The sequence below is a fragment of the Schistocerca cancellata genome, chromosome 5 (genome assembly GCF_023864275.1).
Source record: "Schistocerca cancellata isolate TAMUIC-IGC-003103 chromosome 5, iqSchCanc2.1, whole genome shotgun sequence".
NCBI lineage: Eukaryota > Metazoa > Arthropoda > Insecta > Orthoptera > Acrididae > Schistocerca > Schistocerca cancellata.
In genome coordinates, this window is record NC_064630.1 from 415,564,729 (window position 1) to 415,591,498 (window position 26,770).

The window sequence follows — 26,770 nt, forward strand, 5'->3', positions numbered from 1 at the left end:
TGCTACTTCTGCGATTTCTGCTACTTCTGCGATTTCTGCGACTTCTGCTACTTCTGCTACTTCTGCGATTTCTGCGACTTCTGCGATTTCTGCGACTTATCTCCGAATGAAAAAGTTACATGTGTCCACACAGAGAATTGCATCTCAACAAAACTGACATTAGTAAGTGTGTTTTACAATTGTTCTTCCGTTGGCTTTACTTTTGTATTAAAGAAACAATTGTGAAAATATTAATAGTGTAATTAATATGTTAGTAGCCAAACAGTACCGTAATAGTTCGTGTTTAGAAAAAGAACTCTAATGTATTGTTATGTTCACAGGTACCCGAACAACATTTCAGTCACTCAGTAAAGCGATAATTCGAAATATTATCGTCAACAGCCACTGTGTCTTTAGACTGTCTTCGTCAGGCGAGAGGTTAGTTTCTAAGATTTCGATGAACTTAATTACTTAAATGAGATCGTTCTTGCAAATGTGAAACGTCCCCCATTGAATGGCTTTCATGACAGCAGTACTACTCTGTCAATTACATTGCTTGTAATTAGTGACAGCAAAAATGTTTAATAATCCTTTTAATTTTGCAGACGCAGTTCCAACCCCGATTACTGGTTTCTGTACGTATCTATCCACTTCAAGGCTCTTGGGAGAGAATCGTGAATATTCAAGACAGCTCTTAGAGGATTTGCAGTTTAAAAGTGCCATAATTATGAAATAAGTGTGCATAATGAGTGATTGAACTGTGTTTAATTTGAAGTTCTTATGCGATTTTAAAGGAATGATAAATGTTAAATACAGTGAGTGAATAAATAAAATATTTTCCACGTGTTAAGCAGTCCTATACCCAAATATTTTCCACCATTTAATTACTGGTAAAGACTTGGAGAGTGTGACATGCCGCCGCCCCCCATCCCCCTTTCCCCAGAAGCTTGGTGTGACACTGACCTGGAATATAGCCCAAGGTCTAGAGTATGCATTTTGAGCCCATTATGAAAGTGGGAAGTACAGATCTTAAATCAGGAATCATTTAAGTGCAGTACCTGAAGGTAAACCAGGAAAAGTTTACTTATGAAGGTGCTTGTAGTGTCAGCAAAAAGTTCTTGTGTGCAGTTGCCATGTAGAACGCCAGGTGTAAAATTTTCCTCCATAGTTTTGAACACTGTCGGAACAAAAGCGAGGCACTCATATGATTCAATACAATTGTCTTTGTTTCATTACACTTATACAGATGTCAGAGTTCTGCTGTGTTAACATTGCAAATTCCTGTAGGCAGGTGGAGTATTTACCATAATTGTCATATTGGAAGCAGAATCAAACACATTTTTTAGGTTACTTGTCTCTAAATGATATTTTCAGGAGAAATGGGCAATGCTGCTGCTTATTGATTTAATACATTCAGTTACAGCTGTTTGGCCAACCATTACTGGTGCTGAAAGTGCGTGTCGTCATACAGTATGCACACACAATCCCAAGCTGAGGCATATTACAAGCGTTAAAACCACTGAGGCAGATTTTTTTTTTAAATATGCAAAGTAAGTTGCCAATAACTTTGAGTATGATATTATTGGACTTCTTCTTAAAAATAGTGTAGTTAACATAAAGACCAAGTAATACTTCAGTAATCCTGCCGAGATAAATTTTAAGGGCGAACACCTAGATTGTGATGCCAGTATGAAGTCTCAGTTGCAATTCCTTTTCCAGTGCCTAAGTTTAAAATGTATAGGCCCTATGTAATAAGTGGCTGGATTGGAGCAAGCAAGTTGAACAATTCACAGCAGTTTGGTGTTTAAGATGGTGACACTACAGCTACATTCAGGGAATAACATATGCATAAAACAGATATTCAGATCTTTCACATTGAAATGGGACTGTTTACCCATGTCTATTAGAAAGATGAAATGTTAAACTTGCTATCCAAATTTTAAACTTGTCTGCAGCCCTTGCTCTTAATTTGGTTCAAAGAAAGACACTGGGTGCTGGAAAGGTACATTCTCACCTGGTGAACTTACCTGCAACTGCAGGAACAAACTTCATTAAATTCTTTACATTTTTAGCTTTGTAAGAGACTTAACAGTGCATTAGCAAGTGGTCTCGGGAAATGCTAGTGAGTACAGTGAGCAGTAACCTTGTGACCTTCAGCACATATCTAATGCCATCTGACTGGCTATTGCAAGGGATAAGAGCTATTTCCTACCAGGTAAAATGCACACTTATAATTTACTGAACAGGTTCAGGAAATGTCAAATATGTGGTGGCAGCTACTGTATTTCTATTTAAATTCAAATAGATTTTATTTATCTATGGTTTTACATATGGCATTGTCAGTAAATATTAAATTATATAATGTTGGTGTAAATACAGTTACATTGTTATGTAGACAAGCTGTTTCTTCTACATAATTCAGTTTTTCAAGTTACACAGACTGCAAATATTTAAAAAAGTTACAACTTGTGTTGTTAGGACACATTTTTAATAAAAGATCTGTGTTACAGGAAGCATTTTTCTTTTGGTAGTTATCTACAGCATTTTACTGACAAATTCATAAAAATGAGCATTTTCTGAGCTGGAAACTTATACGTCCTGGCATTTGCCCATGGTCTGAAGGAAAACCAGCTCCTCAAAACCCCAGAAGGACGTTATCAACTGTGTACGGTTGTTGTGCTACATATTAAATATTTTATGTTGCAGTCTTGAGGGATCCTCTTCTTCCTCCTCCTCCTCTTCTTCCTTCTCCTCCTCCTCCTCTTCTTCTTCCTCCTCCTCCTCTTCTTCCTCCTCCTCCTCTTCTTCTTCCTCCTCCTCCTCCTCTTCTTCTTCTTGAATCTTGGGTTCGCCTCGTCAGGTTACATGAAACATTTGTACAAGTATGAGCAAAACAAACATGTACACACATTTCACATACCCCACATATTAATCTTGTTATTGAATGAATAATAAAATCTCAACAGTTTTAGTCCTCTCAAAGTGCAGGTGGCTCTTAATTAATGCAATTAAAAAAGTTCTAAATAACAAAGTAAAATTTGCTAGTTGGGATGGTTCATTTTTAGCAGGAGACAGGAACATATATGTACATCTACAATCAACAACAACAAAAAGAAAAAAAATCACTATTAGTGTGCATTTAGAACAAATTTTTCAAACTTGCGTGTGTTCCACCGCTGGTCGTGGCTCTTTCTGGTTTTTGGGTCTTAAATTTGGTTGGTATTCTTTGCTCATTCCAGTTTTGATCCACATGTTGTCACCAAATTCATTATGTAAAAGATAGCACAAAACAGATTATTGTATGTCTACAACATCACACATTACAATCAACTTTTATTACATATATAGAATTTTTTTCCTTCAGCCTAAGTTCATGGATTATCATTGACTGACTGTCCTCACTTGTAATATTCTAGATGGTATTCCTGTTATTTTTCAAGTCGAGGTGCTCAAGATATTTCTGAAACATAACTTAAAGTAGCAGGTTTTAGTATAAAGAAATAACACTTCCAGTATTTACATTCACTCACCATTTTAATCATTACAAAGCTTTGTGCCTTAATGGCATCAAATCAGTAACTGTGCTCCATCCAAGTCACAGACCTACTGCTCCCAGTATGACCTGTTCCTCTGTCACCTTTCTGAGGACAAACGAATGAACAAATAGTTGACGATCTATAAGATTTAAATATAGTAGTGGATGATGATGAAATTCTGGTTAAAAATATGTGGTCTCTGCCTCATTAAATTGTTCATTACCGTGCATATATCAACAAAACTAAATCTGTGTTTTTCAACAAACAGAAACTAATATGACAAAGAAAACACAGTCTTGGAAGTGATATCAATGGTCTGTGTTACCTATCTTTTGATGCTAGAGATTTAACTCACATTTATGCCAAAGTGAAATACTTGCAGTAAGTGAAAGGTATCTGCAACAAAAGGAAAAAAAAATAAATTTTAGTAAGCCCACAGTGTATGACGAATGACTTGTTTGTGATCCTTTATAGTGTAAGGATTATGCTATTATCTTAGTGCAATACATTATAACACTCAACTTTGCACAGTTACAAAGTGAATCAGAGCCCAAACATTTCATTTCATTCATGTTCCTAGTTATATACTATACATCCTAAATAACTTATTCCGGCAAAATTATTCTTAGCATGAATTATGAAACACCAAAATACTCACATATTTTACATTTTGCTAGGCATCATACAGTTGTGTGGTCTTGTTTGCTAGTGTTGAAAGTGCCCAGTTACCTGCATATAATAAAAATACAAATGAGTTCACAATTTTCTACATGACAACATGTGCTCGAGAAGAGTAAAAGGTTTCCTACACATATTGGACACAAATACTCACATATTTTACATTTTGCTAGGCATCATACAGTTGTGTGGTCTTGTTTGCTTGTGTTTGAAGGTGCCCAGTTACCTGCATATAATAAAAATACAAATGAGTTCACAATTTTCTACATGACAACATGTGCTCGAGAAGAGTAAAAGGTTTCCTACACGTATTGGACACAAATACTCACATATTTTACATTTTGCTAGGCATCATACAGTTGTGTGGTCTTGTTTGCTTGTGTTTGAAGGTGCCCAGTTACCTGCATATAATAAAAATACAAATGAGTTCACAATTTTCTACATGACAACATGTGCTCGAGAAGAGTAAAAGGTTTACTACACTTATTGGACACAAATACTCACATTTTACATTTTGCTAGGCATCATACAGTTGTGTGGTCTTGTTCACTTGTGTTGAAAGTGCCCAGTTACCTGCATGTGATCAAAATACAAATTAATTCACAGTTTTTTTTTCCATGAAAACATATGCATTAGAAGAATAAAATGTTTCATCTACATACTGGACACACACACTCACATGTTGTAATATTGATAGGCATCATACAGTTGTGTGGTCTTGTTCGCTTGTGTTGAAAGTGCCTAGTTACCTCCATGGAAGCAAACCTCACACGGGTCCAGAATTTTCTGCAAGACAGTGTATGCATGTAAGAAACATATTGAAGATGATAAGTATTCTTGTTTATATACAACTATTCTGATTATGAGTAGTTTAACAATGTACTGTGTTCTAATGATGTATCACTTACCAGCACTAATCACAGGTACCATTGGCATTAAGAAATATTAGTTTTTCTATATTCGATGGCTTGAGGTGGGTTCTTCTGTCATTTATTAAATGTCCAGTTTTTGAGAAGACCCTCTCACAAGGCACAGAAGTTGCTACAACATTAAACCTCTCTTTCACTACTTTTGCAATGGTTGGGTATATGTATTGATTTTGTCTCCACCATGCCAGAGGATCCTCATTTCTACTGATGACTGAGCTGTCAATGTACCTTTGAACCTCTACGATAGCACATGACTGTACTGTGCCCTGTGGCTGTGCATGTTTCACTAACTTATCAAATATGCCCCACACAGATAAGGACTCAGTTGCCAAATTATTTGGCTCAACAGATTGTGAAGGCTGAATACCTACTGGCCTACATTTTTCCAGTTTCTGGGCAACAATATTAATTAATTGTTTCTTTGTGTTGTCTGCTGCTGCCTGGTTCTGAAATGCCAGCAACTTGAAACGTGGATCCAGCAGAGTAGCAAGGGCAATGGACTTGCTCTGCTCAAGATTCAAAAACCGGTTTGTAAGCCCTTCTTTTAATGCCTCAACAACTTTCATTGAAAGTTCATGTAACTGCATTTTGGCTATTTCGTCACATACTGCCAGAAGTCCACGTGTCAGGACTATAACCTGAAAATTGAGACAAATATGCTAACAACCACACAACATATAAGGAAAGTATACGATAAAATGACATTGAACTTACATGAGCCAAATAAAGTAAAATATTAACTTACCAAGCTACCAGTTGGGTACTCCTCTGCACTGAGCTGCCTCGAAACCTGCTCAAACGGTTTCAAAATCGAACAGAGTTCGGAGCAGATTTCCCACTCATCATTTGACAGTGACGGAAGATCTGTGGGCCTGTTGCAAAGGGCAACTGTAATTTTCACTGCCTCTGACAATTCGACAATACGTTCCAACATGAACAGGGTTGAATTCCACCTTGTGGGCAAGTCCTGGATCAATTTCTTGATGTTTCCTTTGCCACTGTTCTGTTGACATGTTAAGAGCCGCTCTGTTGCACTGCTGCTCCTTTTAAAAAAACCTACAATTGTCTTGACTTTCTGGTGAACTTCCTGAACATTTTTAAGTGCATCCTGCACAACTAAATTAAGAGTGTGAGCATAACAACCAAAATGTTTCCACTTGAGAATGGTGGAAATAGCATTTTTTATATTTGGTGCATTGTCCGTGACCACCATTAAAATTTTGCCACCAAGACTAAATTTGTCCGTAATTTTAATCAAAGCTGTCGACAAATTTGAGCTGGTATGGGCACCACTGAAATGACTGCATTCCAGCAGTACAGACTGTAATCTGAATTGTTCATTTATGAAATGTCCAGTCACAGCCATGTAACTTTCATTAGAAGCTGATGTCCAGCAATCTGTTGTTAGACAGATTGTCTTTATGCCTTGCAGCTTTTGTTGTACTTTCTCATTTGCTTCTGCATATGCTGCTGGCAACATTACATTTGTTACAGTCCTTCTACTCGGTATTTCATAAGCGGGATTCAGTGCATGTACAAAACTACGAAATCCTGAGTCATTTACAATAGAGAAAGGTTGATATTCTTTTGTGAACAGACCCATTAATTTGCTATCCACCTTCTTCTTTTGAATCTGTCCCATCCTTTTGGGAACGTATTCTGTGATGGCTGTCTGATGCTGTGATGTGGAGGGAACTGCTTCCCCCTGTGTGCTGCTGGCTGTGGTGCCTTCTTCTGGCAACTCCACTGCAAGAGAGGCTTCACCTATAAAACAATAAGCTGAACATCAGCATACAGATTGTGTCAGCAACAGAGGCAGGATATACATTTAGAGTACAATTTACTTTCCAAGTACTGTATGCTGATGACATGACACTCATCACTGATGGAGAAAATCAGAAATATATTTTAGAATACTACAAAGTTGTAAGTGAAATGAGCAGTGACTGGTGCAGGGCCAATCAATTATCAATACATAAAATAAAAATGGAGGTAGTTTACTTCACCCTAAAGACATTTAAACAAGACACAAAATGTGTTAAATTACTGGAATTGCATTTACATCAAAAACTTACATGAGATAAGCATATAAATCATCTGTGTGGCAAACTTGCTAGTACTCTCTTCCTACTACACAACATGAGATGCATTATTAGTAAACATTTATTAATTTCTGCATATTTTTCTTTTTTCCATTCACGATTGCTGTATGGAATACTGTTTTGGGGTAACTCAGTGAATTCAAGTACCATCTTGAAGTGGTGGAAGAAAGCAGATGTATATTGCATCCACCACCAAGACAAAGCTGCAAAAAAACGCTTTAAAGAATTCAAGATAATGACTCTGCCCTGTATGTGTACTTACATTAAGAATTTTAATTTAAGATCCCAACTCCATGCCCATAACATCCAAAATAACAGTAATCTAGATCTTCATGCTCAAGACTGACATTAAATCATAAGAACAGAAAGCAATCTATTAATGAATGGTTTGAAGCATCCCATAGAAGTGTGGTTCAAATGTATGCTATACTTCTCAACTGATGAGTTTCTAAACAGTGATAGACAGGAAATATGCACTAGCAGTAACCAGGTGGTAACTACATAATGAAGTATGACTATAGGTGTGCGACAGTAATGTATAAGCATTCACACTTTTTTTCTACATAAGATAACACATAATTATATAGATACTTTTATTTAATATGTGACAAATGTAATTAACTATTACTACTGCTGTTATGTTAACACTGTGTAGTACCACTGTAATTATGATTATTTTATTATTACCATTATTTTGGCATATGTATATTTGTCCTGCATATAAATACTTGCATAATTATATTTTGCTTTTATGTATTCAATTATTGACGACGCCAATTGTATGTATAACATACCGATATGCAAATAAAGATTCTGTTCTGTTCTATTAATTATACGTGCAATGTAAACCTTTCCTCGCGCCACTTCAAGTTTGAAATCTTATAGAACAGTAATTAAGAGCCACGTGAAATACAATACACCATTCAGATTTTAAATTACATCGCACTTCACTCGATGTTAATTTGGTACAATCAAAATCAAATCGCAGCCTTGAGTTACACTATACAGCAACAAAAAAAGTGGAAACTTATTTCTAATTACTGTCTGAACATAAATTTCAGGGAAGTGAACATCCACGTTCTAGTTTAAATAGAGCGGGCTCGCGGGTTGCTTTGCAGCCTGTTACACTACGCTGTATATTTTCAACTCGAATTTTATACTTATAGAAGCTGAAATGTTCACTATAATTCGGACAGTTAATATCATTTAACTATTTGAGGAACAATTGCGCAATTTCCACAGGATATGGTCGTGTTTGAAGAAATTATAAGTGTTTCCCTGTGTAAACGTTGTGCGCGCATGTTGGTAACGGCTGCCTCGGGCGTTTATGTCGAACTCTTATTGGCTATTGCTATCAGCACAACACAATGGCGCACATTTCAAGTGCCACGGACGGCGAGAATATCTCGTTCAAATTTCAGTTAAGCTCGATGGGGATTATTACACTTACAAACGCATATACCACGGGTAGAAAATTGAAAGTACAATCCTAGCCCCAAGAGTAAATTTTCTAAATGATCTACTTAAAATATCACCCAGCCAAGCATGTTGTTTTCTTGGTATTAACAGCGCTGTTTTAAAAAGAGTGCAGACAAAAAACAATTAATCATCCCATAAAACACTCAGTTGTTGCAACATACCTGGCTCTGGCAACACAGGGTCGACGGATCTTGAAGAATTTGTCGCAAAGTTCACCATTACATGCGACCTTTCGATATGTTTCTTCAAGTTCGTCGTGCTGGTTCTGTACGACAACTTTTTGCCGCATAAACGACATTTTGCATACTCTTCATCCAGAATAGTGAAATGATTCCACAATTCGCTCCTCCGTGATCGTTTCATCTTGGCAGAAACAAGAAGTAAACCCTTGAACGACCAGAGACGAAATGGAAGAAAATCAGGAAATACTGTCCCCACTCTGGGAATTTTCAACAGTTGAAATTCAATTAGTTGGGGTAATCCCAGTGACGTAGACCTAACGAATGGGATCGAATCAGCCGCCAATAACATAGGCCGTGGTTCAATTCTTCGACCATACATCGATCTCATCTCATGTCCTTATAACGAAGTACGAAAGTGATCAACAGATGGCACTCGACAAAGAATGTTAGCTGCGCTTTTTAGTTGCTACTTGTGACTCTTAGTTGCGACTTGTCACGGAAATCGCAGTTAGACTCGATGCCGTATCGCACAGATGGACGTAGTACGATCTTTGACCAACAGATGGCACTGTTAACCGCGCTTTTTAGTTGCTACTTGCGACTCTTAGTTGCGACTTGTCACGGAAATCGCAGTTAGACTCGATGCCGTATCGCACAGATGGACGTAGTACGAACTTTGACCAACAGATGCCACTGTTAACCGCGCTTTTTAGTTGCTACTTGCGACTCTTAGTTGCGACTTGTCACGGAAATCGCAGTTGGACTCCATAGCGTACCGCAAAGATGGACGTAGTACGAACTTTGGCCAAAAGATGCCACTGTTAACCGCGCTTTTTAGTTGCTACTTGCGACTCTTAGTTGCGACTTGTCACTGAAATCGCAGAAAGCAGTGCTAAATTCGATCAATAGATGGCTCACGTCTTTGAATGTGAAATTCTACTTGCTACTGCTAACTGTGACTGAAATCGCAGTTAGATTCTGTAAAGTTGCTACTGTGATATCTGCGACTTCTCAGTCACTGTGATTTCTAACAGATACGCGATTTCCTGCCCACCACTACTGAGTCACGTCAGCTGGACTGCTGTTGAAATTGCTTGTCAATATTTTATAAAGTTTTAGACTTCAGTTACTTATTTTAAAGTTTGTTTGTGTTAATATTTGCTGTAAAAGTAACTTATTAGTGGATTTTCATTAATCTCATTCTTTCTTCCTGTGTTATTGACTCGAGTGGTCTGTTATTCGTGAGTGTGCATACGTCGTTAGTCCAAGCCTAACGCCTCAGTAGTGTGTTTACATTTTACGGCGTTTAGTTACAGCTGTAGCGGGTAGAAAGCTAAGTACGGACAAAGTTATTTGTGCACTGTTATACATTATTAAATTTAATAGTTTTCAGCGGTGTTTCGTGCTGTTTGTGGCGAAATAACGATTTAATAAACTTTTCGAAACGTTCGCTCGCTGTGTTTTTTACTTTTCTGTGCGTTGAAGTCATTTAGTAAATTTCGTGCTTTAATTTTCAGCTGACGTTTCTTATTGTTCCTAGCGAAATATTTCAGTAGCATTTTCATTCAGTGTTTTAACTGCGTTGAGTGTTCCCGTGGCCGCTTGAATTTTTGGTATAAGCTAATAATTTTGTGAAATGTTGTTGGTACTGGTATTAGATATTAATACAAGTACTTGCTTTCTTAATAGACAGAGAATTTAACACCGATATTGTTAGTTTTATAAATAATTCTACTGGTGTAACTCAAATTAGGTTACGTAGATATAGTTTTTTTCAGTAAATGTAAAATTTTATCGTGAGGAGAAGTGTGGGATCTGTCGTAGGTTTGTGAATAGTGGCCTACGGTGTGGGATTTGTTCAAGAAGACAGTGGGTATTCTAGCGAGATCCTCTCCTGGGAATGCAGAATCTGTAGTAGAAATAAGTTGATAGAGGAGTAGGAGCATAACATCGAGGAGTTCCTTGTGTGGTGGGGGAGTGGCCATGTACGTAAAAAGCAGTATTCCATTTGAGTCCATAGACATCACGGCACTGCACTGAACAGATATTTGAATGTTGCGCAGCGGCAGTTGAATTTAGTGAATCTAAACTTTAAATTATTGTTGTTTATAGGTCCCCTAACTGGTCCCATAACTCTGACTTCAGAGCATTTCTGCTCAAGCTAGGGAGGGTTTCTTGATTCACTTTGTAGGAAGTGCCAAAACTTAGTTATGTGGTGACTTCAATATAAATTTTGCGTATGATGGAGCAAGAAAAAGGATGTTGGTAGATATCTTAAATTCATATGATCTGATGCAGTGTGTTTTTCCAACTAGGGTGCAGGGGAACATTTTTATTCATTCTTCATTGGGCATTCTTTCAGTAAAAGGTTGAATGGCCTTTCAGACCATGATGCACAAATTTTAACACAAGGCTTTTGTATTCAAACAAATGTCACATACAATTACGTACTATGTAGGAAAGTTAATCCAACAGCAACAGAGTTTTTTAAATCTTGTCAAGGAACAAGAGTGGCAGGATGTTATAGTGCCGATAACATAGATGATAAATATAAAGCTTTCCTTAACACATTTCTCATGCTCTTTGAGAGTTGCTTTTCATTAGAGCGTTCTAAACGGGGTACTAGCAGTAATAGGCAGCCTGGGTGGCTGACTAGTGGGATAAGGATATCATATAGAACAAAGCAGGAATTATATCAAAATGTTAGAAGCAGACACAGTCAAGCTACAGTTGCCTGTTACAAACAGTATTGTAAGGTGCTTAAAATGTTATTAGGAAGGCAAAGAGCATGTGGTATGCAAATAGAATAGCTAATTCACAGGATAAAATTAAAACCATGTGGTCAGTTGTGAAGGAAGTGTCTGGTCACCAGCACAAGGTCAACGATATAAAGTCAGTTCGTAGTAAAAATATTTGTTATTGATAAATCAGTTATTGCACAGTATTTAACATTCATTTTCTGAGCATTACTGGTGAATTAAATAAAACTTTCGTTACTACAGGGAATCATATAACTTTCTTGGCAAATTCCTTTCCGAGATTGATGTCTGAAGTACTCCTCTATGATACAAACAAGGGCGAGAATGAGTCAATAATTAATTCACTAACGACTAAGACTCTCATGGATATGATGGCGTGCCTAGCAGAATATTAAAGTACTGTGCTGCACATGTTAGCCCTGTATTTAGCCATATCTGTAATTTTTCCTTTAGGAATGGTCAGTTTCCTGAACGATTAAAGTACTCAGTAGTAAAGCCGTCTTTTAAAAAGAGAGGAAAGGATAATGAAGACAATTTTAAACCTATTTCTATGCCATCAGGGTTTGCTAAGGTTATTGAAAAGGCTGTGTATGTAAAGATACTTGATCATTTTATAAGCCGGCCAAAGTGGCCGTGCGGTTAAAGGCGCTGCAGTCTGGAACCGCAAGACCGCTACGGTCGCAGGTTCGAATCCTGCCTCGGGCATGGATGTTTGTGCTGTCCTTAGGTTAGTTAGGTTTAACTAGTTCTAAGTTCTAGGGGACTAATGACCTCAGCAGTTGAGTCCCATAGTGCTCAGAGCCATTTGAACCATTCATTTTATACCACACGATTTGTTATCAAATGTACAGTTCGGCTTTAGAAGTAATTTAACAACTGAAAATGCTGTTTTCTCTTTGAGGTACTGGATGAGTTAAAGGTTTAGAATACTAGGCATATTTTTTTTTTTTTTAATTTAACTAAGGGGATTGACTGCCTTGATCACAAAATATTTCTCCAAACGTTGACCCATTACGGAATATGGGGAGTAGCTCACAACTGGTTCACCTCTTACATTAGACACCGACAGAAAAAGGCCATTATTCACAATGTAGATAACGGCTGTGGTGTGGGATCTGAGTGCGGTACGGTCAAGTGGGGGGTGCACCAGGGATCAGTGTTGGGGCCACTCCTGTTCCTTATTTATATAAATGCTCTCTAGTATTATGGGTAACTATAAAATATTTCTGTTTGCTGATGACACTAGCTTGTTACTAAAGCAGGTCGTGTGCAACATTGGCTCGGTTTCAAATAGTGCAGTTCATGGTACAAGTTCTTGGCTTGTAGAAAATAAAGTAACACAAAATCGCAGTAAGACTCAGTTTTTACAGTTTCTAACACACACTTCAACAATAACTGATCTTTCAATTTCACAGAATGGGCATATGATTACTGAAACGGAACAGTTCAAATTTCTAGGTGTTCAGGTAGACAGTAAACCGTCGTGGAAAGCCCACATTCAGGTTTTTGCTCGAAGACTAAATGCTGCCATTTTTACTATTCGAACGGTATTTGAAGTAAGTGATCGTTCGACACGAAAATTAGTCTACTTTGCGTATTTGCATTCGCTTATGTCGCATGTTGTTATATTTTGGGGTATCTCTTCCCATTCTAAAAGGATATTTTTGGCTCAGAAACGGGCGGTTCGGGCAATAAGTGGTGTAAGCTCACGAACCTGTTGTCGATCCCTGTTAATGAATCCGGGTATTTTGACATTGGCCTCTATATATATTCCTTACTGTAATTTCTTGTTAACAGTATTTGCTTATTCCCAAGAATAATCAGCTTTCACTCGGTTAACACTCGGAAGAAATCAAACCTGCATTTGCATCGGACTTTCTTAACTCTTGTGCAGAAAGGTGTGCACTGCTGCATCAATTTTCAATAAGCTATCGCTAGAATTCAACAATCTTAGCAGTAATTCACGCGCTTTCAAATCGAAACTGAAGACTTTCCTCGTGGGTCACTCCTTCTATTCTGTCGAGGAGTTCCTTGAAAAATTAAGCTGATTCTTACTGTATTGTTGATTGCGTTTACTTAAACTTATGGATTGACTTTTTTCATGTTCATAAGCATTTTATTTTCATCTGTTATTACTTTTGTGTTATAATTTCATGTACTGACATGTCCCATTGGAGATTTGCTCCTCAATTTGGTCCTACGGAGAGACGTCTACAGACATTAAAGTAACCTCTGGCGTGCCACAGGGGAGTGTTATGGGACCATTGCTTTTCACAATATTTATAAATGACCTAGTAGATAGTGTCGGAAGTTCCATGCGGCTTTTCGCGGATGATGCTGTAGTATACAAAGAAGTTGCAGCATTAGAAAATTGTAGCGAAATGCAGGAAGATCTGCAGCGGATAGGCACTTGGTGCAGGGAGTGGCAACTGACCCTTAACATAGACAAATGTAATGTATTGCGAATACATAGAAAGAAGGATCCTTTATTGTATGATTATATGATAGCGGAACAAACACTGGTAGCAGTTACTTCTGTAAAATATCTGGGAGTATGCGTGCGGAACGATTTGAAGTGGAATGATCATATAAAATCAATTGTTGGTAAGGCGGGTACCAGGTTGAGATTCATTGGGAGAGTCCTTAGAAAATGTAGTCCATCAACAAAGGAGGTGGCTTACAAAACACTCGTTCGACCTATACTTGAGTATTGCTCATCAGTGTGGGATCCGTACCAGATCGGGTTGACGGAGGAGATAGAGAAGATCCAAAGAAGAGCGGCGCGTTTCGTCACAGGGTTATTTGGTAACCGTGATAGCGTTACGGAGATGTTTAACAAACTCAAGTGGCAGACTCTGCAAGAGAGGCGCTCTGCATCGCGGTGTAGCTTGCTCGCCAGGTTTCGAGAGGGTGCGTTTCTGGATGAGGTATCGAATATATTGCTTCCCCCTACTTATACCTCCCGAGGAGATCACGAATGTAAAATTAGAGAGATTAGAGCGCGCACAGAGGCTTTCAGACAGTCGTTCTTCCCGCGAACCATACGCGACTGGAACAGGAAAGGGAGATAATGACAGTGGCACGTAAAGTGCCCTCCGCCACACACCGTTGGGTGGCTTGCGGAGTATAAATGTAGATGTAGATGTAGACATGTAAATAAAAATAAAAACCTGGCGTCGCGGTTCCCACCTACATTGCAGAGACGTCAAAAGAAGGGGTTAAATGGGGGTAGGAGGGGCTGCGATGTTTTTCTCATCGTGTGACATGTCTCCGGTGGTGTTGGGCTGGATTTTGGTGAAATTTAGTGCCAGTATGACATCATTAACACACTTTACAGGTCGCATTAACTTCTGAGCTGTGATCTTCTTTCGCATACGTCGACAGCGTGCTGTTTGAAGCATCAGCGAGCCTGAGGTGACGTCACGGGCCGCCACCGTTTTGCACCATTATATATACAGTAGAGCATCGATTATCCGAACGTCGGTCAACCGCCCGACCGCTTAACCGAACCGTGTACTCGCTCGCACTTGTTACTCTCCCACCCTACCATCCATCATCCCCCTCACTCCCGGACTAAGTTTCCCTCAGTAGTCGCCGCTCTGGGCCACAGCTGGCGGAACATTGCTTCTAATGGGCCTTCACAAGGCGCTGCTGACCTGCCAAGCCGCAAGTCGCTGTGTTTCAACTAGAGATGGGTCGAACTCGTTCATTCCCGTGAACTACTTCATTCATTTCACTCTTTGCCGTGAAGCGTTCAAACGAAGTAGTTCATTCATGAAGTACGGAAGCCTGGCGAAGTTGCCCAGTTCGCCGCGGCTACGCTCGCTTCGCCTCGCTCGTACAATAAAGCTTCGTAATACTTCATAATTTTACCAACAGATGGCCGAACTATGCAGTAACGTGCACGCAACGTTTTACACTCTTACAGAGTCTGAGCTAACTTAAATAGAGCATGGTCGAAGGGGACAAAGGAAAGATAAACAGAGAAGCCTGTCACATATAAAGAAGGTATTACATTTAATTTTGCTCGACATTTTCTCATGAAGCGCCCAAAAAAGTCTTTATCTGCCAAGTGAAACATTATTTGTTGTATTCATGGACTGAAAACTAGGGCTACCAACGAAATGCAGTCCAATTTTATGTTCTTTTTAAAATGTAATCCAAAATAACTACACAAATAGTCACGGGTAATGATGTCAGCACTGCAGGAAGCAGCTGACGCCGCCTTCCCCTCGCCCCTCACATCCACAACCCATCGCAAACGTGTCGTTTCCCACAAACGCCGCGCGATTCGTCGACAGGCAGTAGAGGGGAGAATGAGTGACGTAGCGCCGATGTAATGGGATGAGGGAGAGGGGAAGAGAGTGAGTGAACTAGAAAAGAGTGTGGAGTGTGTTATCTGTGAAGAGTTTGAAGTACCAGTTCATTGAAATTGAGTGGTTAGTTCACACTTCACTGGAGTGAAGCGTTCATTTGAACGACTCATTCGCGAGCTCCCCATCACTAGTTTCAACAATCGGCACACTTCTCTCGGTTTGGCACTGGCAGTAGAAGTAGCGGCAGTACCAAAGCTGTTCACAGCAACAGCTGCGCCAGCTTAGAGTTGAGAAGTGCTGCTCCGCGCAGTTTGAAGGATTGTGCGTCCCCAAGAAGAGCTTTGTATGTTACTTTGTAATACTAAAAGAGATGCCTGTTTTTATGAATAAATTTACTGTACAGTACTTGTTTTTGGCAAATAAACATGTACAGTTCGATTATCCGAACAAACCAGTTTTCCGAACACCCATGTCCCCCAATTAATTCGAATAATCGACGCTCTATATATATATATATATATATATATATATATATATATATATATATATATATATATATATATATATAGAGAGAGAGAGAGAGAGAGAGAGATTTATTGTGTTGCCCAGAGTAGTCATGTCAGTCAAAGTGGTTAAATAAATCATTCAGTTTAAGATCATGTGCTCCTCCATGTGTGACAATTTATTTCATTGTGGGTCATTGTATCTAACAGCTGCATCAGTAAAAATAAATGTAATTTTTTTGCTAGTGATTGGTGAATCATATTTTGTGCAAACGTTAGCGATTTTCTGCCGTACTGAGCAAGAGAAAACTGATTGTCTACAATACGCACTGAATGTGTCCTCCTGTATCTTACCTTACTCTCAATATACCCACGCGAGGTATATGATGGTGCCAGCAGAATGGTCACACTACCGTCCACGAAGCAGGTTCTCTAAATTCACCAAGATTTCGAGAGGGAACGTCGCTTTGTTTCCAAATACTCCCATGTAAGTTTCTCTAGCGCCTGTGTTACAGTTTCGCGTTAGCTATACATACCTTTTACGATTCTAACAGCATGTCGGTAAATTATTTCAATTTCTGTTACCATGCCTACCTGGTAAGTACTGCCCGCGATTTACAGCGGAATGAAGGGTTCCTCGTAAAAAGAATACATTAGAAATCTTCATATACAAAAGAGGCTTTGGACGTTCTCCGAGGGAATATTACAGGACCTCTACTATTCATAATATATATATATATGAATGTCCTAGCAGATAACGTTGGAAGTTCCATGATGCTGTTCGCTGGTGATTCTGTTACATTCAGAGGAGTTGTACTGATATAACCTTGTAGTCAGACGCAGGAAGACCTGGCAGAAACTCGCCACTCGGTGCAGCGATAATCAGGTGTAAAACATCGCGCATAAATATGCGGAAGGATCCATATTTGTACAAATACGCTACTGCAGAGCACTCTCTGCAAGCAGTCACATTCGTTAAATGACTTTGACTATGCGTAAGGAGCGATTTAAAGCGGAACGGCTGCGTAAACCTGATCGTGGGAAAGAGACATCCGATGTTTGGTTTGTGGGGCGCTCAACTGCGCGGTCATCAGCACCCATGCAAAGTCCCAATTTTTACACAATCCAAATGAGCCACGGTCACGAATGATGATGATGAAATAACATAAACACCCAGTCCCCGGGCAGAGAAAAATCCGCAACCCGGCTGGGAATCGAATCCGGGATCCTGTAAACTACCCACTTGACCACGAGCTGCGGACGAGACATCCGAGACTGACATTCTTTGTATGAATACTCAGGCAGCGAGGCCCACCCACGAAGGAGATAGTTTACAAAACCCTCAGTCGACCGATATATGAATAATGGTCGTCAGTTTGGTACTACTTGTAGACAGAAGTGATAGACGAAACAGAGTAGTTCCAGAGAAGAGCATCCCGTTTCGTCACAGGTTGATTTAGTACGAGCGAAAACGTAACAGAATTGTTCAGTCAGCTACATGGCAGGCGCTACATGAAGCATTGTGCATGTCGGAGTGATTTACCGCTGAAATTTTGAGACCGTCTTTTCCTAGAAGGGTCAACCAATATACTTTCTGCTACGGATACCTCTCAAAAATACCATAAAGGGATAAAACCCCACAAGGTGTCTTATCAACAAATTTTACTCCTGTTCACAATTCGCGATCGGAATAGGAAAAGGCCGAAGTGAAAGTGATGCGCAAAGCAACCTCCGACACACATTCTGTGTAAAATAGCTTGACGAGTGTAGATGTAGATGCAGAAGAAAGTTTTAGAACTGATCACGCTAGTGTCTTGTTCGCAATGTCCTTTGCAGGAGATCATCATTTTGCCAGTACTCATCCAACAAGTCCAAGTCTATATCCACGTTTTACGTCTACACCTACATACACACTCTGCAAACCACCATGTAATGCATGGTGGTGGGTACCTTATACTAGTGGTAGTCATTCCCTTTCTTGTTCCATTTGCAAATTGAGAGAGGCAAAAATGACTGTATGTGCTTCCGTACGAGCTCTGATTTGTCTTACCTAGTTTTCGTAGTTCTCGATGTATACTGGAGTCAGCAGGATAGTTCCACAGTCTGTCGCAAATTCCGGTTTTCCAAACTTTCTCAGTAGTGTTACATGAGAACATCGTCTTTTTCCTTCCAGGGATTTCATGGACAAATTTAACATGTCTCTGAATTGCTGAATGTCTACCCTTAATCCGAACTGGTGAGGGTACCAAACGCTCGAGCAGTACTCAAGAATGGGTCGCACAAGTATTGTGTAGGCCGTCTCCTTTATAGATGAGCTGCTCGTTCCCAAGTTCTCCAAATAAACCGAAGCATCCCTGGTGCGAAACTCAGCTTTCCCTTTCCTCGCGCGATATCCTCCGAGCCATGGACGAAGGTTAACGGGCAGATTCCATATTCAAAGTCTTCCGGAAAGTGTTTGACAGGTGTTCCACTGCAGATTGCTCACGAATGTCGGAACATGCGGAATACGTTCTCAGATATTGAATGCTTCGAAGACTTCCTAAGTGATAGAACCCATTACATTGTCATGGACGGCGAGCGATCATAAGAGACAAGGGAATGCCCCAAGGGAGTGTGATAGGATTGCTCGTTTTTTCTCTATGCATATAGTGCGTCCATGTCTACATGAAATTAAGACTGGAAATTTTGAATGAAATTACCGACCGTTCTGCACTTGAGATTTACTCTTTTACACACAGTCGTTATATACCTCTGCATCATCTGTACACCTTTAATAAAGGTAAATGAAGACACTTCTTACAGTGAATGCACCGAGTCCAGTCCTTTGTGGTCCATTTTCTTCGTATTAGTTTTGTTTTACACATGACTCAGTCATTATCTCCAGCAGTCTATTTTCCTTTTCTCCCTCGTTTGGTGGTTAGAGGAAGTTTTATCGTGAAAGTACTTTAGTGTTGCGATGCTTTCAAACTTTGTAGGGTTTCCTGATCTGTCGGCACCAACGCAGCCTTCTTGCTTCTTTTCTCTGGTGGTTACGAATCTGTTATCAGTGCTGTCTTTTGAAACTAGATACAGATCCCTGATTTTGCTGGAACATTGCGTTAGTTGCAATTTTGCGATTATACATTCATTAGCAGTATTGGGTTCTGAGATGCTTGATCCACTGAGATGTTGCTTCCATTAGAATGCTTCTCTGTGTAAATATCATCAGAAATAGAAAATGCTTCCTATGGAATTTTCTGTAGATTTAGTTGATAAACGCCACAGGACTAAGATCGACTAGTCGCAGTTGATTGGGTTGCACATTTTTTGCCATACCTCCTACAGCAAAGGTGCAAACTCGGCTCTTGAGATTTCCTTGCCCGTATGAGATATCTGAAACGTCCCCTTAGAAAAATTATACATGACTGTGCTTAAACAGACACACAATATTTTTAGCGCAACGCAATCTGACTTTCAAAAATCCCTGACTAACATTAACCTATACCTTTCACAAATGACTTACCTCACCAAAATCTTCGTTATTCGAACTACTGCAATACAGCGAGCGCCACTGCTGCCAGCTAAATAAAAGATTCAAACTACTGAAGGCACTAACTACTAATAGGCACAGTTAGCAAATGAAAGATTTTGATAGAGAACAAACAATGTATTTACCTCAATAGTGTTCAAAAGTCATAATGTATATAACAGTTCATGACATCCAGTCTTACAAATTTCAAAACTCCGCCATCTCTCTCCCCACATCCACTACTGCTGGCTGCTCACCTGCAACTGCGCAACGCTACGCGCTGTTAACAGCCAACTGCCCAACACTTCAATGGCTGACAACAATGCAAACTAGCCACAGACTGCACACAGCACAGCCAGTGATTTTCATACAGAGCGCTACGTGGCGTTACCAATAACAAAACCTAAACAGCCGACTTACATATCGTCTAAAAACCACACTCCCTTATAGTAGTAGTTCTGTAGTGATTTAAAGAAGTGCCGATTTAGCAGCTGTCGGGTTAGATGAGAGGGCAAGCAAACCAAGATGTCACGGCTATCTGCGAATTCCAACGTCTCAATATCAGAACTATGATATATCTGGCCTTCTAGGAGTAACAAAACTTTACCATCTCATTTCCTAGGAAAGAAGGAAGGAAGATTGTGTTTAACGTCCCGTCGGCATCGAGATCATTAGAGACTTAGCACAAGCTCAGACTGTCTCAGAGATGGGGAACAACCGTCCCGGCATCTGCCTGGAGCGAAACAGGGAAATCACGAAAAACCTAAATCTGGATGGCCGGACTCGGGACGGAAAGAAGTGTTCCTTCAACGACAACAGGAATACTGCTGAATTCACATACCCCGAGGAGTGGTTCATGAAAACTCTAGATTCATTTGGAAGAGAATTCTCCCAGTCAAGTTTCTTATTCTTTTCTTTCAAAATATGAGCTGGGGGCGGAAAACACCCTTCAGCATTACAAACTGCTACTATTGTAATAGTTTCCCCCTTTTCTCCACATGCCATCTGATGTACCAGTGGGAGACCCTCTTTAGCAATGACTGGTTGTTTTCCGGTTCACTGATGCCGTGTCGGCCGCACTTCCAGATACGGACGCCTCCATTTAAGCCGCCGCGTTTCCTACAGCTGCCACCATGGCACGAGGGCGCTGCCACGAACGATTACGCCGATGCCAATGAGCTGCAAGCATCCCCTCCTCATAGGTCCAGCGGTGGCTGTTCGAGCATTCATCCACTGTGCCCCATTTTGAATGTTTGTCTGTTGAGTAACATTTACAGGCTTCCATAGTGGCCAGGGCTCGTGATCTACTGAATAGTTACTGTACTGAAAACTGACTGATCTGTAAATATGCAGTATCTGTGTATGTTTCAACATTCAAAGCTACTGTTAGCAACTGACGTTGCAACTACAGTAACGAAGTCATGTATTATTTCTCCTATTTGATATTAGATGTAGAATAAATTAATATCTGAATTCTCTGTTTATGAACAGCGTTTGTTCCTCGCTCCTATATCTATTAAAGAACCATACAGAGAGCAAGGAAGTCATAACAATTGAAAACCAGACTAATCCGTGTTAAATATGTGGCCTGGTATTGCGCAAGAGAACGTTCTCTAATAATTTATACTAATAAAAAAATTTGTAAAACTGTCTGTTTGTTTGAAGATGCTAATCTCCAAAACTACTAGAAGCATTTTCTTGGAGCTTTCACAGGTAACTTGAGCATATCTTGGGGAACCGTATAGGCTTTATTTCATCAAAATCATATGACGGAAAATAAAGATGTCGTAACTGGAAGTTTCGTTCATATTAACAATTGAAATGCGAAAGTAAGTGTCTGTCTACATTTTTATGTCTAGCCCACCGGAACCGATTTTATTGGTAGATATGTGGTACGCAATATGATTGAAAGTAATGAAAATAATGCTTACACAATTCTCAATGTGTTTAACCCATACTTGCACATTATTTGTTGCATAATGTACACGTTGTAATCTGCACCGCTACTTCAACAGCCCGATGCATAGGTGCGCACTCCCTCGCTTACCCCTCTGTACGCATTGCTCGGCAGTGCCGCTGCCCATACCGACGCACCGTGGGTTAGGTCAACTTCGGAAGGGGAGAACGGGCGGCACATCGCGAGGTAAGCTTAGTGGAACAGGCAAACACGTGAGGGCAGCTGATGTTGCTGCACGTCCAGTAGCTTGTTTATCGCCAACACTCATCATAATAAAACTACTAATGTGCGAGTGCAGCTATGGGTAACAGCTAGTTCGAAATAATTTCTATTGTCTTCTCTATTGAGAGCCATTGATCTATCGATGGAATGACTTTAAAGCTTCCTTTTCACAACACGGAGATAATGTATCAAGAATGAATGCAACCAATTCCAGTCTGTCGTGCAAGTATCCTTGTTGCAATAATGAGGAACAGTATTTGCTTCGGCAAATTGAAATGAGACTTTTTGCAAATCTTCTCCGGAAGCAAGAAATTCGGAAGCCTGTTCTCTTCCCAGCGTATAATACGTACTAGTCTTCCTTGTTTTCTGCACCAAGGCAACCTAAGAAACAAATCACAAAATTTATTATTAAAAAAGGCGTTTTGTAATTGTCATTGATTGTCATTAATTATTTACTATAAATTGTTATTATTTTTATTATTAGTTCTCACTTTTTATTTTGTTATGTATTTTTGTTCATTCATCTATGCATAATTTCCAACCGAAAATAAACTGTATTTTTGAAGGTCTTACTTGGAGGACCCATTCCTCGTTCTTCGTCGTTATTGTTTTCTATTCCTCTTTTTCGGCCTCATGTGGAATCACGTACTTCTCTGAAGCTCTAAAACTGTTTGACACCAGTTTTAACGTGCTCCATTGCTAACTGGAGGTTTTCTTCACTCCAATGGCCTCTATTTGTGATTAAGTAATTTATAAATATAGTCTGCAAATAAATAAATATGAAAGAAAGTTATTACCAGTTTCCTTCTTATCCTAAAGGCCAACGGCATTGCTGCAGTGGTGACACCGGTTCCCGACAGATCTCCGAAGTTAAGCTTTCTCGGGCCGGGCTAGTACGTGGATGGGTGACCATCCGGTCTGGCGAGCACTGTTGGCAAGCGGGGTGCACTCAAACGTTGTGAGGCAATCTGACGAGCTTCTTGATTGAAGGGTAGTGGCTGACATACGGCCGGGAGAGCGGTGTGCTGACCACTTGCCCCTCCATATCCACATCCAGGGACGCCTATGAGCTGAGCATGACACTGCGGCCGGTCAGTTCCATTGGGCCTTCGTGGCCTGTTCGGGAGGACTTAAGTTCAGTTATTATCCTAAAGAAAATGTAGCGTCTTCCACAGGTATCGGCTGAGGTGCAAGTTGAAAGATGTGTTCCAATGTGCAGCAAACGGGAAGTAACCGGACGCTCACAGACACTTCAAGATATAGTGAATGTGATAAACACGTAGCTAGAATTGGTAAAATTGTATAGGAATCACCTTTTTTTCTCTCAGGAACGAAACATACCCGGTACAACAGCGCCTACCACTTGTCGCTCGAGACTTCGACTCGAGGAAGCAGTGGACCGCTGAATGTTTCGCTTTCTTGACACGGTGAAGTTACACGAGCAAATAGGCACCATACCCCGCTTACCGTTTTCCACCGATTCACTCTACACGATCTGACAGACAGGTTGACTAGCAGCCTACGAATGTTAGTGACGGCGCTGACGTGTACGGAAAAGTGTCGCCGTTAAGTGACTGTTGGAGGATACAGGATGGCTTAGACAGAATTTGGGTTTTGTGTAATGAATGGCAGCTTGCTGTGAATATGGAAAGTCGTACGTTATCGCATATGCGTAGGAAGAACAATCCTCTAATTTTCGAATACAGCGTTAGTGGTGTGCTACTCGACACACGTCGATTAAATATACAGGGTGGTCCATTGATAGTGACCGGGCCAAATATCTCACAAAATAAGCATCAAACGAAAAAACTACAAAGAACGAAACTTCTGTAGCTTGAAGGGGGAAACCAGATGGCGCTATGGTCGGCCCGCTAGATGGCGCTGCCATAGGTCAAATGGATATCAACTGCGTTTTTTAAATAGGAACCCCCATTTTTATTACATATTCGTATAGTACGTAAAGAAATATGAATGTTTTAGTTGGACCACTTTTTTCGCTTTGTGATAGATGGCGCTGTTAATAGTCACAAACGTATAAGTACGTGGTATCACGTAACATTCCGCCAGTGCGGACGGTATTTGCTTCGTGATACATTACCCGTGTTCAAATGGACCGTTTACCAATTGCGGAAAAGGTCGATATGGCTATTGTGATCAAAATGCCCAACGGGCGTGTGCTATGTATGCTGCTAAGTATCCTGGACGACATCATCCAAGTGTCCGGACCGTTCGCCGGATAGTTAGGTTATTTAAGGAAACAGGAAGTGTTCACCCATATGTGAAACGTCAACCACCACCTGCAACAAATGATGATGTCCAAGTAGGTGTTTTAGCTGCTGTCGCCGCTAATCTGCACATCAGTAGCAGACAAATTGCGCGAGATCGGGAATTTCAAAAACGTCGGTGTTGAGAGGAATGTCGTTACACGTATTGCCAAATGCATTGAGGTTGACGGACATCATTTTGAGGATTTATTGCATTAATGTGGTATTTACAGGTAATCACGCTGTAACAGCATGCGTTCTCAGAAATGATAAGTTCACAGAGGTACATGTATCACATTGGAACAACCGAAATAAAATGTTCAAACGTACCTATGTTCTGTATTTTCATTTAAAAAACCTACCTATTACCAACTGTTCGTAAAAAATTGTGAGCCATATGTTTGTGACTATTACAGCGCCATCTATGACATAGCGAAAAAAGTGGTCCAACTGAAACATTCATATTTCTTTACGTACTACAAGAATATGTAATAAAAATGGGGGTTCCTATTTTAAAAAAAGGCAATTGATATCCGTTTGACCTATGGCAGCGCCATCTAGTGGGCCAACTATAGCGGCATCTGGTTTCCCCCTTCAAGCTAGACAAGTTCCGTTCTTTGTAGTTATTTCGTTTGACGCTTATTTCGTGAGATATTTGGCCCAGTCACGATCATTGAACCACCCTGTATAGGCGTAACGTTGCGTGGCTCGCTTCTCATGTATATATATATATCCTGTAAAATGACTCGTTCCACAACATTTCAATTGGAATATGTAACTAACTAACTGGGTAACTAACTAACTTACTAAGTAACAAAACCACCCTATGAGTAAAGGTAGTATTTAACAAGATAGGCTAGCATATAGACTCGGGAAATATATCTTGCATGAGTGTAATGAGAGATAACGGAGATCTCATTCTCACGAGAACAGTGTTGCCAATAACCTGACTCAGTCCTAATTGCGTCGCCTTATCTCTAGGTGTGACGGCTTGCTCGGTGCGCGCCGTGCAGGTCCGCCGCCTGTGCGCAGGCGCGGCGGTTGCCGGGGAAGCCCCTCGCGGTGCCTGGGTTCCCGGCTGTCGGCCGGCCGCCTCGCCGTGTTGCGGCGTGCCACATCCTCCGGTAACCGCAGGGGGCGCGCCTTTTTTTCACGCTCTGCACTCGCGCCGGCTGGGAACATCTCCATGAGCCGCCACCGGCCGCGCTCGCTTGTTTCCAGGCGAGCAATTTGCTCTCCGGCGCGCCTCTGCTCACCTCACGCCACACCACTGCAGCCAAACCTGCTCCGCGGTGCTTACCGCTTGCACTCCGACTGTGTAACGACTGATGATACTTGTGAAATACATTCCACAGCATCTTACAAAATACGTATTACGCTGTTGCCTGTTACACAATCGTTTTGTCTCTGTTCGTCGACACGACAGTGAAAGGTCTCTGTTGGATTCCTTTCATGTTTAATTTCTTAAATCTGTTGCCATTTATGGAATAAATTCCTCTTCTAAATGTACTGTGGCGTTTCTGACTATCTGGGAGGAGACTGAGCAGTGGAACGTGTTACTTTTACACATAAACAAGAACGATCTGTCACACTACTACACTTTAAAGCACAGTTTATATGTAATTCTTATATGTAATTCATGTCACACAGTCTCATACGGAACCTACATCCGCTTTCTTTTATATACTGTATATGATAAGATACTGTCATCCCCCTTCCCTTTTGTGTGAGAGGATGAATGAGCATATGTATTTCTAGTTGCATGCTTGAGGGCAGCAGACAAGGCTGTCTGCTAGAGAACAGTAGGACCAACGTCGGAACAGGTAGCTACGCTTCCTAAAAGCAAAGAGGTTTCTATCCTTAGTATGGTCCTGTCCGTCCGTTGTCATGTTGGTATAGGAAGCTGCCCCTCTGGCCACTTCCGTTGGTCTTTGTGAGCCACCCCTCAGGAAGCACGCTCGGCAGTAGGTCAGTTGCAGGGTGGCCGTGGCGAGCGTCTGAAGTGGTAAGATCTCCGGCTAAGCGCGTGTCTGTTAAGTCCGTAGGACAATGGATTTCTTAAGTTCAGCCTAACTGAAAATTTAATCACTTTTATTTCGGGTTTAGGTCTAAAATATCCGATGTTATCTTAAATTGCAGCGCAGTGTAATTATCGTGTGAAGTTCAGATTATTTTTCGGTAGTTGCTTTGTTACTACTTTGTGAGTAAAGTGGAACCACGTGTTGATCAGTAACTCTAACTAAGTTCATCAATCTTAAATCCGAATGTGCGTGAGATTATAACGTCTCGTCTTGAGAATATTTTTTTAATATAGCAACTTTTCTTTATGTTCAACCCACGTGGGGTGTACTTTGCG

At 40.4% G+C, this 26,770-nt stretch overlaps 1 protein-coding gene and 3 long non-coding RNA genes across 6 annotated transcripts; 1 reads left to right on the forward strand and 3 right to left on the reverse strand.

Annotated features, from left to right (window-relative positions):
• The first annotated feature begins 333 nt into the window (after positions 1–333).
• LOC126188901 (uncharacterized) lies at positions 334–828 on the forward strand. Its single transcript, XR_007537876.1, has 2 exons — positions 334–417; positions 585–828. It is a non-coding gene; the product is annotated as an uncharacterized LOC126188901 (long non-coding RNA).
• Positions 829–2,773: 1,945 nt separating this feature from the next.
• On the reverse strand, positions 2,774–4,577 carry LOC126187938 (uncharacterized). Of its 3 annotated transcripts, none has more exons than XR_007537810.1 (3): positions 4,523–4,577; positions 3,871–3,911; positions 2,774–3,620 (listed from the first exon to the last, which is right to left on the reverse strand). It is a non-coding gene; the product is annotated as an uncharacterized LOC126187938 (long non-coding RNA). The 3 variants fall into 3 exon arrangements; XR_007537809.1 differs by lacking the exon at positions 4,523–4,577 and adding an exon at positions 4,348–4,402; XR_007537811.1 differs by lacking the exon at positions 4,523–4,577 and adding an exon at positions 4,174–4,232.
• Positions 4,578–4,694: 117 nt separating this feature from the next.
• On the reverse strand, positions 4,695–4,980 carry LOC126187436 (uncharacterized). The gene is made up of 2 exons (XR_007537728.1): positions 4,873–4,980; positions 4,695–4,766 (listed from the first exon to the last, which is right to left on the reverse strand). It is a non-coding gene; the product is annotated as an uncharacterized LOC126187436 (long non-coding RNA).
• A 126-nt stretch (positions 4,981–5,106) lies between these two features.
• LOC126188573 (E3 SUMO-protein ligase ZBED1-like) lies at positions 5,107–9,273 on the reverse strand. The gene is made up of 3 exons (XM_049930175.1): positions 8,865–9,273; positions 5,868–6,886; positions 5,107–5,760 (listed from the first exon to the last, which is right to left on the reverse strand). The coding sequence occupies exons 1-3, from the start codon at positions 9,271–9,273 to the stop codon at positions 5,107–5,109; spliced, it is 2,082 nt and encodes a 693-aa protein (XP_049786132.1).
• Positions 9,274–26,770: the final 17,497 nt, after the last annotated feature.

Coding starts and splice junctions, on each gene's coding strand:
- LOC126188573 (XM_049930175.1), bottom strand. CDS start 9,273: ATGAGATCGATGTATGGTCGAAGAATTGAACCACGGCCTATGTTATTG. Junction 6,887..8,864: donor CCCTGTGTTGCCAGAGCCAG/GTATGTTGCAAC, acceptor ATTGTTTTATAG/GTGAAGCCTCTCTTGCAGTG. Junction 5,761..5,867: donor AGTACCCAACTGGTAGCTTG/GTAAGTTAATAT, acceptor CTCAATTTTCAG/GTTATAGTCCTGACACGTGG.